The sequence below is a fragment of the Haemorhous mexicanus genome, chromosome 18 (genome assembly GCF_027477595.1).
Source record: "Haemorhous mexicanus isolate bHaeMex1 chromosome 18, bHaeMex1.pri, whole genome shotgun sequence".
Classification (NCBI taxonomy): Eukaryota; Metazoa; Chordata; class Aves; order Passeriformes; family Fringillidae; genus Haemorhous; species Haemorhous mexicanus.
The window spans coordinates 230,006-247,304 of record NC_082358.1 but is presented as its reverse complement, the minus strand read 5'-3'; the positions used below and the strand labels follow the sequence as shown (position 1 = coordinate 247,304).

Below are 17,299 nucleotides of genomic sequence, written 5' to 3'. Positions count from 1 at the left end.
CCTCTCAAGTGCTTGTTCTTTCCTCTGCATGGCCCAGCAGATGAAATTGCAAACATTTTTCTTTTTAATTTATTTAAAATAAAAAGGGTGAGATGTCACCGACATGTTTTATGAAAAATCCTTTCCTTAGGATTTTTCCCTCCTGAGAAGCTGAGAGGCCTCAAGAACAAACTGTAAACAATTCTTATCTGCTGCTGTGGAATGCAACAGGGGGAATCTGTGATTGGTCTCATCTGGTTGTTTTTAATTAAGGGTCAATCACCTGTGCAGACTGTCTCGGTCAGAGACAAGCCTTTGTTATTCATTCTTTTTCTATTCTTAGCTTAGCCTTCTGATGAAATCCCTTCTTCTGTTCTTTTAGTATAGTTTTAATATAGTATCTATCATAAAATAATAAATCAAGCCTTCTGATACATACAGTCAACTTTCTCGTCTCTTCCCTCATCCTGGGACCCTTGTGGACAATACTACAAGAAGGCATTGCAGAAATGGAGCCTCCTGACACATCTGGATTGGTATCAGGGATTTGGAGCTTGTGTCCCTGCTGTAAGCTGTGCTCAACATGTTGGGTGCCAAGGATACAGAGTCTGTGCTGCTTTTCTCCTTGCAGGCAATATTCACTCAGTACAGAGAGAAAAACAATGGCTCATCCAAATAACCTGGACAGATGTCGGACAAAATACCTGATGCGCAACACTGTAAGTTGTGGGGTTTGGTGGTGATTGGTGGGAGCCTGTGCAATCCCTGCTCTGGGAAAACTTCTGGAGGATCAGCAGGAACTGAGGCTAAGAAGGAAACCTGGAGCTAAAACTCACTGTATCAGTCATAGGCTTTTACTACAGCATCTCCCAACTTCTGCTCAGAGCAATACAATTTCTGGCACAGGAAAAAGAGACAGGGTCTTGCCATGGCTGCCCCCTTTTATGTGCACATGCTTTGCCCTGATGCCTTCCTTTATCTCCACTGGGGCATATGTAGTTGAGGACGTGCATAATGCTGCCTGGTAGGTTGCTAGAGGCCTTTTGGTGTACCATATTCCTGCAGGCAGTTTTGTGGTGGCTCACTGAGATCTGCTACTCCTGAAAACTCAGCCCCTTGACTGAGTACATATCCAGCAGGTCTACAACAGCCATTCATCTGTCTGTCCTTAGAAAGGACAACACGTGGGCACTTAACACCCGGCACACAAGACTAGCTAGCTGAATGAGAGAGCTAGCTAGAACAATTGCATACCCTCCATCACAGCACAGCTGTAGGGTCATAGACCCTGTCAGACTACAAAGCTTTGAAAGGCTGACCAAAATGCAGTGACAGCAGCAGGAAATAAAATTTAGGCATATCTGGATCCCAGTTCCCTTCCCTCTGCTTCCTTGCATGTCATAACCTGAGCTATGGTGAAGGTACTCTGCTAAGCCTGAGAGACTCTGGAAGAGAGAACCCACCTAAGAGATGAGTTTTCTGGCCTTGCCAGTCCATAGTGGATGTACATCCTGAATTTCTTCTGGATTTCATTATTAGTTTTGATTCATCCCAAAGTTTCTCTTCAGATGTGTACGCTATCTCCGATATGTACTAATAATGGTGAAAGTCAAGCCCTGTGTTGCAGTTTCCTACATCTTCATAATCCCACACTACTGTGGCCCCAAGTTGTTCCTTGGCCAAGATCTCCCGCAGGCACTGTCTGGAGCCTTAGACCACCAGTTTCTGGAATGTTTATTCCTTAGACATCTTTGTGCTCCAAATGATTTTAAAGCTCATGGACTTCTGTTACTGGATTATATTGGCCAGGTTGATGATTTATTGTAGTCTCCAGTTCATGGCACCCTTTGCTCAATGGCTTGTGACAGTTTCATGGAGGTTTACTCTCAGCAACTCGGCAGTGAGCCATGGTGGATGTCAGGGCGCAATGGGGCAAGATGGACTTGGTCAGCACAATAGGCTCCCTGCAGACCCCCCAGTGGGGTGGCAGTGGGACATGGCTGGCTGTGTGACAGCTGTGCTTTCTGTTCAGATCCTGTATGCAAAGCAGGGGCTCCGTGTGAGGCGGCACCTGACCCGAGACAATGTCAAGGAGAAGGTTAAGGAGACAAGGAGGATCCTGGCAAAGATATGCTCTGTGGCTAAAGAGGTACAGTGGCTACTAGGGAACCCTTGTTCTGAGCTGAAGAGGGTAGGCAAGGAGAAGATACTGAGCTGAAGCTTTCCCTCTGCTGTCTTCTCTCACTATATAAAATTCCAAGTTCCAGCTACTGGGAGTTACCATGTTTCATGATAGCTCTAATGAGGGATGAGCCCAGGCAGCTTTGCAGGGCTGTTGGTGGCGGAGCAGTGGTCCAAGCAACTTTGCAGTGGGTAGGAGGCAGAGCTGGACCAGCTCCAGGCCTCCTGGGCCTCTCCACCCCACCAGCCTAAGGCCCTGTCTGCAGCAGACGGTTTTGCCTCGGAAAACAGCCTTGCTTATGCTGCCTGAACTTCCACCAGGGTCTGACCATAGATACTTTCTGTGGATTCAAACTTGCATTGGAATAAGATTGTCATCCATAGCAGAGACTCTTCATGCTCAGAGTTTCATTGCTTTATTTTAAGTAACTGAAAAAAATCGGCTTGTTTCTGTAGTGTCAACCAGAACGCCATGTTTGCTGACATAAGGTGGACAGCTGCTGTTGAAGTTTGGAGAAGTCTTTCACCAAGTAAAGTCAAATAATTTTCACATCTTTACCTATGTGTGGGTAGAGTCATGTACAATTGTAGTGATGATGTTTTTCTTCCCAAGTCACTGTTTCTGTGATGGAGCTCTGCTGTTCTGGGGATGGTTGAAGACCTGCCTGTCCACAAGAAGAGGGGAATGAATTCTTTGGTTTGCTTTGCTTGTGTGTGAAGCTTTTTCTTTCCCTATTAAGCTGTTTTTATCTCAGTCCATGACTGCTTTCATTTTCACATTTTGAATCCTGTTTCCCGTCACACTGAGAGACAGTGAGTGACAGGCTGCACTGGGCTGAGTTCCAGCCAGAGTTAAACCACAACACCCCCAGAGTCATATTGCAGGGCTGACTTTCAGAAGTATGTGACCAATGTCAGGTCCTTTATTTCTGGATCTTGAAACCGCCATTGCTCAGCAGTCCCTCCCGTGGGGAGATGAAGCTTTCACCATGTCAATGGAAGGAGGATGACACGTTCCTCTGCTGTGATGTTCCTCCCTTCCCTCCCTCCAGCCCCAGTGCACTCTCCCTGATGTACTCATCTGGATGCTCAGCAACAACAGGCGTGTGGCACATGCCAGAATTCCTGCACAAAACATCCTCTACTCAGTAGTTGAAGAGGAGAAAGGCAAAGACTGTGCAAAGATCCAGACTGTCTTTATGAAGGTAGGGTTTATACCAAAACAGTGTGCCCTTGCTTGCTTCATGCTGTTTCCCCATTCTTGCTTTCAGCTCTCCTTCCTGAAATCCTAGAGTTCACAAAGAAAGACAGCTCTCACTCCACCACTGCCTTTTGCCTCTGCTGATATGGTGCTCTTTCTCCTGTGCTCTTTGGTCAGTCCCAGGCTGATGGTGATCATCTTAGTCTGAGGTGTGAAATCTGCTAAACCTTCTGTGCTTTCAGGTCCCTGGCTTACACACTGGTGAAATCTTTGCCAAACTGGAAATCTACATGTGGCTTGGGGTAACCAAATATGCGAAAAACTGTTTGGCAGAGCTGCCTGAAAAGTTCCTTTCTGAGAGTGAGCAGGAGATAGCCCAGCTCTCAGCATACAGCCCTCCCAGCCGGCTCAGCAGGGATGGTGAGTGCAGATACCAGTTCTTCACACAAGCAGGAGAGCAGTGAATTGAGAGGTCCCATCCATGGATTAGTGTCTGGGGTGGTGAAGTGTCCCCCCACAGTCCTTCACCTCAGGCCACACTGTGATCTGAGAATTGTAGTATGTCTGAGAATTAGGAGCTGATCTATGGTTGTCTTCAAGGCATGACTGGGATAGGCACATCCGGTTTGATCTCATGAGGATGTATTTGCACATTCACAGCTAAAGCAGCAGACAGAATGGGAGCTTTGTAGGCATTGAATGTGCTGCCAAATTGGCAATGGGCATGAGTTCTGCCCCTCTGATGAGGCTTGGTGGTGGTCACCCACAGTAGATGCTCATAGCAGAACACTGCACATTTCACATGTCACATACCATGTACTTCCCAGAGGTGTCTGGGGAGCTTGTCTGTCTTGGCTAAACCTTTTGAGATGTACTAGCCTGAGAACTACAGTCCCTAGAAGTGGTAGCTATTCATCACAGAATGTGCCTACTCTTATCTGGCAGGCCTTCTCCTTCAGGCATTTTTTTGGCCTCATACAGGACTTCGTCAGGGACTTCCTCTCTCCTTTTCTTACCAGACTTCAGCTATTTCCAGCTCCGAGCCCATCTGTATCAGGCTCGAGGGATCCTCCCTGCAGATGATAATGGCCTTTCAGATCCATTTGCAAGAGTGGTGTTTTCAACTCATTGCCAGACCACCAGGGTGAGACCACTTAAACTCTTTCCTCTGTCATCTTGGGAACCTGGGGAAAGAAAAATGACCATGGCCTCACTGACATGTTTAAGGTCAGTGCTATGGAAGTCCTCCTGGGACTTTTGTATCTCCAAGCACTCAGGTATCTATGCTCTGAGCAGTGAAATTATATTCAGGGAATATTTGACAGTCACTGAGCATGGTCTCAAACATTGATTGGCATGTGCTAGTTGACCTTGAGTGCTGATCCCACACTTTTACCACATCCCTTCTTCCAGCCACCAGCTGCATGTGGCTGTGTGAGAGAGGGAATCAGCCCAGAGTTCCTCTCTTTCCTGTATGTGGTTTATTTCCACTCACTGTGGAACACTTGGGTCTTCTGTCTCCATCTGCAGATGCTGGAGGAGACACTGAGCCCTATGTGGAACAAGCTACTTTTGTTTGACCAGCTTATTATTGATGGGAAGAAAGAAGAGTTGAAAACAGAGACTCCCATCATTATAATCAACCTTTTCAGCCACAATAAATTTGTAAGTATGGCCATGCTGCCCTCCTTCTGTTGTTTCTGGAAAAGGGAAGGCAGAGGATCTCTGAGTGCTGCCACTTCTTTGTTTGGTTTATATGACAGCTTGGTGCTGGTCCACTGGTAATAGTGAGTTGTGGGGACTGTGGCTGAAGTTGAAACTTTCTGACTCAGAGATATTCTAAACTCATCAGGGGCTGATAAGTGCTTGTTGGATCCATGATCTCTTATTTTTGAAGAAACATTATGCCTGCTTCCTTGGCAGGTTCACGTTGCAGAGGGCTCATATCCTGATATTAGCTTTTAGGGCTATTCCTTCCCTGTGTCCCCACATGTCATTGATCAATCCTCCTCAGTCCTCCCTTTTCTCTCTTTATTAGTGCTTTAAAGTCACACTGTCTCCTAGAGCCTCTTTGCTATCCTAAGGCTAATGACATAACTTGCGCCAGATTCTGCTGTTGTAACTCAGCAGCTTTCCTGTGGCTCCAGTACAACACAAACCCTGTCATATTGGGATGAGTCCAGAGGATGCCACCAAGATGCAGCACAGGACAGAGGAGGAGAGCTGAGTATAATAAGCCTACAGAGGTTGAGAGAAAGCCAGTGTCTTTTTGCTGTCTGCAGCTACCAGGTGGGAAAGGATGGAAAAGCTCAGTTCAGATTTCTCATGGAAGGTACCAAGGGGCCCAACGGCAAGCAATGAGCACAAACTGGCAAGGAAGAAAATACATCTTGATATAAGAAAGCAATTTTTACACAGAGGTAGAACACATGCTTGGCTTATAGCTCAGAGAGCTTGTAGTGTATCCATCCTTGGAGATACTCAAACCCTGACTGGAAGAGACTCTGAAAAACCTGATCTAGCTTTGATGTCCTCTGGTGCATGGTGCCAGGCCGTTTGCCGAGTTCTGCATGGAGATGAACCGGGAGTTAAGTGGAGCTGCTGTAAACATGCCTTTATCTGTTCCTAGCTCAGGAGGGAGCAGAGAAAATCAAAGCAGAGGATAACATGGCTGGAAGACTAGTCTTGTACTGTCCCAGATTGGCTGGAATTAGTGGTGGTCTTTGAGGTGGTGAGATACCACAGGGATGATTTGAGTCATTCCCCTCTTTCCTGCAGGGCTCCTCTGACTTCCTCGGGCAGGCCTTTCCTGTCCCACAGGTGAAGCTGGTTGATGAGCCATACACCAAACCTGCCCTGCAGTTCTTTGATTTCTACAGAGGCAGCAAAGCAGCGGGAGAGCTCATTGCCACTTTTGAACTGATCGAGCTCGATTACAGTGGCTATTTAGAGGTAACAGGCTTGTAGAAAGCTGCACATGGTTGCCAGCTCTCTGAGGAGAACTATGTGGGTGAGGAACTGGTTGCATGGGACTCACCAGAATTCCAAGTTGGAGGCCATATCTGGCTTTCCAATGAGAGGAGGCTGCAGGGACAGCCTATGAGCACAGAACTAGAAGGTGGAAGAGAGGGGCATGGAATAGAAGTGATTTTCATCACCTGCTGTGTCCTGGTTCAGCCATCAGTGCCTGATAATGTGGAGCCCAAGGAGCCTGACTACCTGGAAGACCCCCGTGCTGGACGGTTCATCATCCCTGAGGGCATCCACCTGGTACTGAAGGAGTTTCGCATAGAGGTGCGCCACTTTCTGCTGCACTGGCTTTCCCCTAAGCTGCCCTTGAGTGGAGGGCACCGCTTGGTGAGGGAGTCCAGTTTGATGGTCAAATGTGCCTGTGAGGCCTGAGCAGATGCCAGAAATGGAGGTGCTTGACCTGAGGGGGAAATCATTTGAGTAGTTCAACAGGCAAAGCTGCTGGGCAGCTGAGCTGGGAGAGCAGGCCTGCGCCTCTTCTGAGGACTGTGTCCTGTGGGTGGGGGGTGGTAGCATGGGCAGTGCCATGGCTGGCAAGTCTCAGACAGCAGCTTCATGTTGTGCTTCAGATCCTGTTCTGGGGCCTGAGGGACCTGAAGAGAGTGAACTTGTTTGAGGTGGATGAGCCTCAGGTGATCATTGAATGTGCTGGCAAGGAGGTGGAGTCAGAGGTTATTGCGTCCTATAAAGAGAACCCCAACTTCACTGAGCTGGTTAAATACATGGATGTGGTGAGTGGGAAGGTGGATTCTGCCATGGCAGGGTACACCATGGCTAGTCTGTATTACCTCACTGCATGGGACAGCATAGAAGGAGGGAAACTGATTCCAGGATTTTGCTCTCCCATGACCACATGGTTGAGCTGCAGAACAAAACCTTTGTGAAATTGCCCACCAAGAGCCATCTTAGCCATGGCCTGTCACTGCAAGGCTTTGATTTTTGGGCATAGCTGTAAGGTGCCAGCAGGCTTCTCCTTATGTGATAGGGCTGCCATAGTTTGATAGCTCAACACAGGTTGATCACCTTTACTCTTGTGAACCCCACGCATAAATCTTTTGCAGGAGCTCCCAGAGCAGGTATACCTGCACCCTCCACTCAGCATCTTTGTGATGGAAAAGTGTGCTTTTGGGCGCACTGTGCTTGTGGGTAGCCATGTCGTGTCTGATGTGATGAAATTCTCTCCCAGAGTATTGGAAGAGGAACCAGGGGATGTGCCCAAAGGTAAGCTACCTGGAGAGGTTTTCACAGAGACAACAGGCAGGTTTTGCCAGTGGCAAAGATCCCTGGCTCTTCCACTTGCTCTTAGCCAGGCAGCAGAATCCTCTCCCTGCAATCACAAGGTTATAGAATCACAGAATGGTTTGGGTTGGAAGGGAGCTTAAAGATCATCTTGTTCCACCTTCTGCCAAAGGGACGCTTTCCACTAGACCAGATTGCTCCAAGCCCTGTCCAGCCTGGCCTCGAACATTTCCAGGAATGGGGCTGCCACAGCTTCTTTGGGGAACCTGTGCCAGGGCCTCACCACCCTCACAGGGAAGAATTTGCTCAATGAGACCTCCATCTAAAGGGAGCTGGTCCACTAGGACCAGGGATTGAAAAGTTTTCAGTTCTCTCACATTGCCAGGTCACAGACTGTTCATTGGGTAATAGCTTAGCTAAATAGCTCTATGATAGCAATAGCCAGCATTCCTGATCCAGAAGCATGAAGCAGAAGGCAAAGGTTGATCCATCTGTGGCTATTTCTGAGCAGGGAAGGTATCTCTCATAATTCTGAATTCCTGGGACTCAGCAACAAGCATATTGATGGATGGTGGTTAATCTCAGTACTGTAGCTGGATTTCCAGCAGTATTTTTGCAGGGTCTGCTTTAAAAAGTTTTGAAATCAATCAGATTAGTTTTAATAGGGAGGATTTTCCTGTAGCTGAAAGTAAGAAGTAGTGGGCAGAAATAAATGCATGGAAACATTAAGTTTTTTATTTTCATCTCAGCTTGCAATGTCTCATCTCACCATCTTCCATCTCAGACTGTGGTAAACATTGGACTGGCAGCTGGTGACCCAGGTTCCAGCACTCACCCCCTTAGTTTTGTGAAGGTGAGTGATGTGTTGGGCCCAACAAATTTTGAAGTTTGTAAAACCAAACTGTAGACTACAAACAACAACAAAAAAGTTCAGAAATTCAGTGTTAGGTTTCATACACCAGTTTTTTTTCTGGACTGAAACTCTCCTCTCTCCTGCCTGCTCATTGGCAGTGCTGGGGCTCTGGCACAGGGACATTAAGGAGGCCTGCCCTGTGCCTTGAGAATGGCTTCTTTTGTAGCAAAGAACAAAGCTGAAGCCACAGGCAGCTTTGCACCTCCTGTGGTCTACCTGAATGCTGAGCCTTTACCAGAGGCTCCCAGGGCACTGGAGGAGGGTGCATGAGTGTCCTGGGTGGTCATTTCTTCCCTCTGAATGCTCTTCTCTTTTCTCTCAAGGCTCCTTTGAGGAAAATTCCTATCAATAAGCTTGTAAAGAAGGAAGATGAATCTGAAGAGGAAAAAACAGAACTAAAAGAACTGGATTGGTGGTCCAAGTACTATGCATCCCTCAAAGAGCTGTATAACCAGATAATATCTTGTGGCAGCTGCCAACAGAAGGGAAAATAGGCTGCACTGGTCTGATGAAGATATTTTCAACCATATTGAGTGTCATAGGAGCTCTCCTGGCATGGATCTGTAGGACTTTAGTGTATCAAGCATATTTAACGTAGCCAGGTATCAAGCATCTACCGGGTGGGCTGATTTCACCAGGAGGTGGGTATTGAAACATCCCTGAGGCTCGGTGCTCAAGTGGTGTGAGAATGAGGCAGTTTCTGTTGAGGAAAATGTGATGTTGCTGACTTTAACAGGGACTTTCATGCTGCTTACTCTGTCCTGGTTATGTACTAGTATGTGTTATGGGAGCAAGTCTGCTCCAAATTTCCTTCCTTGCACTGTCAACTTAAATTCCAATCAAAAGAAGCTAGAAGGAGGATCTGGGGAGAAGAAAAAAGTCATTAAGACACTTGTTGGATGCCATCCTGCAATGATGTTATTGCAGAATGATTTCACGCTATGTCTTACTCTGCTGGCAGGAAAATGTTAGTGTTCTGTGCTTGGAAGGAGAAGCCTTTTCTGTCAGAGATCTGAGGTGACTGTGTGTGTTTCAGGCATGCAGTGATGAGGAAGATGTTGAGAATGATGACCTGAATGATGCAGGTGAGTTCTCTAGCAATACCTCACCCTTTAGTGGGGAGAACCAAGATTTTATACCATCCCAGAGGGTACTGCGCTTGTGAGAATGGTGTCTGTGCAGACAATACCCTTGCAACATTCATTAACAATAACATAAAAGTGAGCAGAGAGGCTGAAGACATTGACAAAGGCTATCAGGCTATTTCAAGTTGAAAACACCAAACTTCCTGAAAAAAAATTTGGAAAATAGTTAGAAAAGTCCTGGAAAATAGTGGAGTCTTGTAAAATGGTGTTAAAGCAAGTGTTTTCCTGTGTGATAAAAATGCAGAAAAATCATCTGCAGGCATCATGAGATTGTCTACGTGAGACCAGGAAGCAGTGGTAGGATGGAGAGAGGATGATGGGCAGGAAAAACTGTCCAGGATCTGGGAATCACTTTGTGCTTATGGGGTACTCACGTGGGGTGCAGGTGAGAATCAGGTAACAGGAGGTACCAGAGGTAATGGACAGTAATAACAATCTTTTTCCGATCTGAGAACAGTGTTACAGCTGTAGGTTCAGATTTGCAGAAGTGTAAGCAGTGACTCATACGCCTCTGACCTGGGAAAGTGCAAAGTATAAAAATTATGTAAATCATCACAATTTAAGGAGAGACTTTGAGGGTACCTGCATGCCATTAGCGCTTGAGGGATCTGGAGCCTTGGGAAATGGGACAAACACACACCCACTGTGTCCTTGGTTTGGTGGTGCCCCTGAGAAAGGTCTAGACATGGTCTCTTTCAGCTGGCTGTGCTGAAAGTGGCAGTGATGCTTCAGTTAGCCACCCAAACAAACAGGCCAACAAATAAGCACTCATCCAAAGAGGAGGGTGGACTCTCCTCTGTGCCTTCCCTGACAGCACCTGTGAACTGGCCCAAACACCTTCCTTCATTTGGTTTCCACCCAATTCCTGTCTGAATGGCGGCCACGCAGCCAAACAGGCTGGTAGGTCTGTGCCAATTTTTGTCCCTCCACCCATCCAGCCATGCTGTGCTGGGAAACCGAAGATGCTGGAAGGACACCTGTAACAAACAGCAATAGCTCCTGTTGCTGTGACACAGGCCAAAGCCCTGGGTGAAAGCAGAAACTGTGGTTGGGGTGATTTCATGTAGAGACACTTGACATGATGTGCGAAATCAGAGTGTTTCCTAATCTCTTACCGTCATTTCTAGATGGAGGGAATTTAAATGCATCTTCCATTGACATGGAAGTAGAGGATGAGGCAGTGATTGAAGCTGAACCTGCTCAACCCAAGAGGAAGCTCATTGCCACCCTTCAGGTGATAATTGGGGTGACCTAGTCACTTTCAGCCCTGGCCCTTTGTCCATGTCTTCCTCACCTTCCTGCAGTGGAAGTTATGCTGGGAGGAGAACCTGCAGTGTGTGCTGAGGCCCCACTATTGTTGGACTTTGATGAGGCTAGTAAGACCTTGGAGCCAAGCTGAGATGTGCATCCACATCTAAGGCTGGCCCTAGGGACATGCAGGAAAACCATTAACATCCTGCACTGAGTAATATAGAAGTAAGGTAGGACTAGGTGAAATAATTGAAACAGAGAAAGGATGGTCTTTCTGACTCTCCTTCCCTTTGAGATGGCAAGAAAAGGCCCAGAATTACTTTCTACTTATTTCAGATCTACAACTCTGAGCTGGAACATGAGTTTGGTAATTTTGAAGACTGGTTGTGTATTTTCCCCCTTCATCGTGGCAAAGCAAATGAAGATGAAGATGGAAATGAGGATGAACCTTATGTGGGGAAGTACAAGGTACTGTTTCATTTGAAAGACATTTGTGCTGCTTATGGAAGAAGATCCTTATAACCTGTATTTCAGAGCAAGCTAACACCACCAAAACCTTGCAGAGTACATGGGTGTGCAGTTTGAGCTGCAGCAAGGCCAGGGTACTGTTAGTGTCTGTTGAAGAAATTGTACTGTGGTCCTACTGTTTTTATCTTATAAATCCAGCCAATTTAGATTTTTTTAGCTGCTGCGAGGAGAAAGCATGAAGCATAAAGGACTCATTCTGGTTTAAGCCTCTGAGTCTATTCAGTATAGAGTATTATGTAAGTAAGCTTCACTGGTTTTAAAGTTAGGAAAACTTATTTAAAAGAGGCATCATCCTCCCATCCAGGAGCTCTTGAAGACTCTGAAATGTCAACTATAGAAGTTGTAGCTGTCCCTAGAAAACGTTTGGTGTCCTCTGTCTTTGGCAATCCAAAGTGCCTAGAGGTGCTCAGATCTGAAATTGGCAGAGGTATGACAGCCTGCAGCCTAAATTGCAAGCAGGGATTGCCTGGGCCATGTGGACATGATTTGACCTTTGGAAAGCACTGTCCCTATGGGCACAGGGTGTCTGTGATCTGCATGGGGAAATGGCTCTGATTTTCTAGTTGGCAGGTGAAGCTGGTGGCTTCAAACCTTTCTGAAATATTCCCATGTATATCCAGCTGTTCCTTGAAAAATGTTTTCTGCAGGGCTCCTTCTATGTCTACCCCAGTGAGGAAGCTGTTACAGAGCCCAAGGTCTCCCAGGGCATTCGAAGGAACAGACCCATCAAGGTTCTTGTGAGAGTTTACATTGTTAAGGTAAGTCTCTGGGGGAGGTGACAGTAATGCTTGGCGGTCTCTCCCTTTCCTGTGGACCTTCTGCCATTCTCTGCTCAGTAAATGCAAGCAGTGGTGCTGGTGAAAAATTTGATACTGGCTTGAAGCCTCTTCCAGTGGAAGGCACCTACATCCTGTCCATGGAGGGCCATAGACATTCTTCTCACCTGCCACATGTGGGTAACAGAGCCCCTCCTGTTCTGTGAGACAGAATATGTATTTGCAGGTGCTCCACAGATTTGCTACAAGTTACATGGATAACTCTATCTCTTTAGACACCTACCAGCTTCCTGTGATAACTCTAATTCCTACTGCAATCTAATATACCTTACATAAAATAGCAAAAAAACCTTCTTTATTCCTTACAAATTGGTGTTTTGTGAGAAAAGTGCTTGCTTGACTCTGACCTCTTGCAGAAAGTACCGCAGTTTTTCTGGCAGCATTTTGTAAGCAGCAACACTCAGGACATCTGATTTCCTTTGTCCTCCTTCCATATGGATTCTCCACATCTTTGGCCAAATTTCTGCAAACTTCTCTTCTCCTACCCTGCTATTGGAAAATTAGCTGTGGGAATGGAGCAGAGTACCCAGCACAGCTAAAAGTTCTTTCTCGCTGAGGAACTGCATCCAGAATTGCTCCTGCTCCTAGCATTGCTTCTGCCACTCAGAAGCTAATAGTTCTGTGGGGTGCAAGTCCAGCTTGTTTTCTGTCACGAAAGAATTTGTTTAGCTTTTCATTCATTAAGACTTTTTGTAACCTCTTTAAGCCCAGTGGAAATCTGAGCAGGGTTCTAGTGATATAGGCTGTGCTTTGGGAAGGAAGGCAGTTTCACAGCCTAGGAAAGAAACTTAAGCTGAAGAAGTTCCTGATGTTTTCTTTTCCCATGCAGAAATGGCTACAACATGTGGCGAGATGCTTTTAAACCCACACAGATCTTGGATAGTTTATGCAAGAAAAACTCAATCCCTGCTGCAGAGTACAGATGGGAGGAGATCAAAGTGGACAATAAAATATTCAAGGTCCCTCCAGAGGCTTTTCCTGAAGGTACAGAGGGCTTGTTGAACTGGTCCCTTACACAACTGCCTGTGCTCAGCAATGCACGTGTTGGTGGGTGGTCTGGGAGCCCACAATCCTCTCTTCCCTGAGGTGTCCAGGCTGGCTTCTCTACTATGTGCCCTGCATGGCCCAGTTTTTTGGGCCACTGTGAGGTGCATCCTTGGTTCAGTGCCCTCGTTTCAGTGGACATTGTTGCACTGGGAGAAGATGTGATCCAGGCCATTAGATACCAAAGTGGCTTCCCTGGCATTGGGTGGAACAAAGTAAACCTACTTTCACAGCAGTGCTGGTCATGGAGGTTTGCTGTATGCCAGCTTATTCTGGTGGCTGGCACTATCAAAAAGCTTTACCTTCATCTGCTTATGATCACTATCAGCAAGATAATGAAGTCCTCTTTGGGGTTATGTGTGATTTGCAGTTTTATGGGGTGATTTTTTTTTTGTTGGTTTGGTTTTTTTTTTTGTGGTGATGTTCTTTTGTTTGGTTTTTTTAAATGCTTTTGGGTCTTTTTTTTTTTGTAGGTGTTGTTTTGTTTTGTTTTGTTTTGTTTTGGGTGTGTTTGGGTTTGGGGGGGAGGGGAAAGGGAGTGTTTTTTTCAGTCTTCTTTTCTGTTTCTAGCTGGCTTTCTCCAGGAATGCTCTGTGCTTCCACTGGTTTCAGGGGCCTCGAGTGATTTCACACTGCCCCCCTTTACTGTTGATCTCCTCCTTGTGGGCAACTTCAGCTTCTCAGTTGCTGTTTTCTTTCCTTCTACCTGGCATTACAAACCCTGAGCCAGGGCCACAGATGTCCAAGAACACACCAACCTTTCACAGTCTCTACCAGCAGTGATGGAGATCTTTCCTCAGCAAAGGCCAGGCCCTGCTGCTGCCAACACCTGCACAATTGAATCCAGCCTTGAGGAAAGACTAGAGCAGATATGGCCCACATGTGCATGTTTGAGTACTGCAAGGCAATGCTATGTAGCCTGTAGGAAGGATGACCCCTGGCCTTACCTGCTCAGAGGGAGGACACCACCTACATGTATGGCCAACTTTACTTTCTCCTTGTTTCAGTGAAACTGTTCCTCAGTTTTCTGGTGGTTTCTATGACTTATGCAAAAAAGGGAAAAGAAATCTTACTCAGGAGAAGGCAAGGAGCCTCCAGAAGCCATTCCTCCTTTTTTCCAGGTCACTGGATAGCTGGAGAGGGAGAAACAAGGTGCTTTCCTTGGCATTCCTGGCTCTGGTTCCAACACAGCTGAAGCTGGCACTCTGTGAACCTCTGCTGTGCTTGAGCACTGCTTGAAGTGGTTTAAGTCTCAGACTGATATCCAAGGGGCAGTTGCGCTCCATAAACCCAGGAGTAAGTGGGTCATTATGCCCTCACCTACTGGCTCTGGCTTATCTCCCACCAGCAAGATTTGGTCTTGAAGTGCCATTTGGCTTCGCTGTGCCAAAGGAGTCAATTACTAATTGTGTTCATTAACAGAGAGCACAGCTGCATGTCTTGAGACTGGCAAGTAATGTCCAGTAGCACTTCTCTGGCAAAAATTCATTCATGGATCTGTTGGCACTACCACAGAGATGTGGGGACTTAAACTGCCCCAGAGGATCACGTCGTCTTCAATGTCCCTTGGATCCTCTTCCCAGGGCCAGAGTAAATTCATTTTTGCCTTTTTCATTGCATTTCTCTTGGCTTGTTTTTTTTCCTGCTTGCCATTTCTGTCATCCCTGCAAAATATTGAACTCACTCCCTTCATCTTTGCCCTCCTGCTTCTCCCCATTTGTTTTTCTGAAGAGGAGCTTGTTTGCCCAGTCCATCATCTCCTGTTGCTTGTGCTAGTGACTGATGTCCTGACATGACTCTTGCTGGCCAGAAGCCTTCATTTTCTCCCTGGCTGTGTTCTGCTGCAGAGGCTTCTGTGAGGAACAAGAGAGGAGTGGCAGATGAGAACTTGTCACTGGATGTTGAATGTAAGGCTTTGTATGTCCTGCAACACTGGGAAGAGATGCCAGGATATGGGCACAAGCTAGTACCAGAGCATGTGGAAATCCGGTCTTTGTACAACCCGGAGAACACCGGGGCTTGTGCAGGTGAGATGTGTTTCCATGCCAAACCTCAACATTGTTTTGGGGAAGGACCTTCTGGACAGCTGGTTTCTAGCCAGCTGTCTGGTCTCCTGTGACTCTTACACATTGTCCCCTTCCTGGGTGGGTGACTGGAGTTGTGTCTGTGGATGGCTGGCCCAGCTATGAAGTGAGGACATTGGCCATGGTTGTACTTTGCTCACATCTACCCTCTGACCTCTCATGATGCTTCTGAACACCCTTTCCTCAAGGAAATTCAGTCCATTGATGTTGTGTTCACAGTGCTGGTGACCCAGAGTCCTTCCTGTCTCCACAGGCCATTTAGCACTGGCTCTGATGAGGATACTGTGTGGGTGGCAATAGATCTGCTCTGCTTTTGAGCCTTGCCACCACGCACCCCCATGGGTGATGGTATCCTTGCCTATGCCTGCCTCCTCTGCATTGTCCCTTTTCCCTGCTGTTTTGCAAGAAACTTGTTCTCCATCCTTGGCTTCTCCATCCTTAGTTTTGTGCAATGCAGCCATCTGAACTCAACGTTTAATGTCCTGCACTGAAATCTCCTGTTCCCTTGGGTACTGGAGGTTTGAACAAAGCAGAGTTCTGTAGTAATGCTGGCTTTGTTTGGCACTGGAAATGCATAAGTCAGATCTATCACTTCTTAGTTTTTTTGATTTTGCTGAAGCATTGCATTACCATATGCTCCTTATTAAGACAGAGGGACGTGTTTACCTCCGTTTGAAATTGATTCAGTGTAGGTGAAGTGGTTTTTCTTGGGAGCAGAAATAAGCAATCTTTCATAGCCTCAATTTTTTCCCTGTGTAAAACCGAATCTCATGTCACTCTCAAGTGCTGGGAATGGAGAGAACCACGCAGGGGCTTTCTGATGAGAACTTTCCTTGCAGGATCAAGCCCTTGCTCCTTGAAGAGCTGGAGAGTGGTCTGTCTCTTGAAGTGTCTTTGCTCTCTTCTCTCATCAGGGCTCCTTGCACATATGGATTGACATGTTTCCAAATGATGTCCCTGCACCACCACCTGTCAACATCAAACCATGACTGCCTGTCAGGTAGCACCTGTGGGGGTAGGCCTGTGGCTGGTGCCATGTGCCACAGGGCACAGGCTGAGGGTCAGTGCTAGTGTGGCATGCAGCCCTCTTTCCTCCAGCTCTGACCACAGGATGTTCTCTTGAGTGTATCATGTTGGGCCATAAGAGCTTCAGTCACACAAAGTTTTGTGGAAGGGCAGGTCTCTGTGGCTGGACATAAAGGTAATAGAAACAGAGGACAGAGCTACCCATCAAACTCTATTCTGGCTAGTGGACAGATGTCCTTGGGAGTCTGGAGAAATGCAGTTGAAGGAGGAAATCTGCTGTTTTCAAGGATCTGATGGTACTTTTGAGATGGAGGGTCCAGATTATTCTCAGATGTGCACCTGAAAGGACAAGAGATAATGAACATGAATTTCAGCAAGGGAAACTCTAACTGACTATAGGGAAAACATTTTCCCACTGAGAGTGAAGCTACCCTGCAATACGGACAGACTGACCCAGATATGCTGGGATGTCCATCCTTGGTGATATTAAAAACTGATGCACACAAGGCCCTGCACAATCGACCTACTATGAAGCTAGAGCAAGAGCTTGGAGCAGGGACTGCAGAGATCCCTTCCTGCCTAAGCTTTTCTGTGCTCCTATGGCTTAGTAGAGGAGGGTGGATTTCCCATGCAACAGGGATTTGGTTTGCAAAAGTTACCTGTACTGACTGTGGATGTTTGCCTTGTAGGGTTGTAGTGTCCAGAAAGGGTTTTATGCCTGGCAGTGAGACTGCTGGGCTGTGCTTGGGCCGAGGAGCAGGGGGAACCACACTTCTGGGAATTTTCAAGTCCTGCTGCTCTGGCATTGTGCTCAGGGCTTGATCTGCCCACCCATGCACCAG

The 17,299-nt window shown here is 46.8% G+C and overlaps 1 protein-coding gene across 1 annotated transcript in view; it reads left to right on the top strand.

The window, feature by feature from the left end:
• The window catches only part of LOC132335964 (fer-1-like protein 4), a 40,767-nt gene that overhangs the window by 16,557 nt on the left and 6,911 nt on the right, over positions 1-17,299 (top strand). Inside the window, 21 exon segments of the mRNA XM_059862989.1 lie at positions 611-698; positions 2,012-2,128; positions 3,213-3,365; positions 3,604-3,781; positions 4,381-4,505; positions 4,892-5,026; positions 6,140-6,313; positions 6,539-6,655; positions 6,961-7,122; positions 7,453-7,612; positions 8,380-8,483; positions 8,867-8,994; positions 9,576-9,628; positions 10,816-10,922; positions 11,276-11,407; positions 12,115-12,225; positions 12,351-12,445; positions 13,133-13,287; positions 15,195-15,358; positions 15,360-15,374; positions 16,346-16,431. Coding sequence (XP_059718972.1) covers positions 611-698; positions 2,012-2,128; positions 3,213-3,365; positions 3,604-3,781; positions 4,381-4,505; positions 4,892-5,026; positions 6,140-6,313; positions 6,539-6,655; positions 6,961-7,122; positions 7,453-7,612; positions 8,380-8,483; positions 8,867-8,994; positions 9,576-9,628; positions 10,816-10,922; positions 11,276-11,407; positions 12,115-12,225; positions 12,351-12,445; positions 13,133-13,287; positions 15,195-15,358; positions 15,360-15,374; positions 16,346-16,431 — 2,559 coding nt within the window.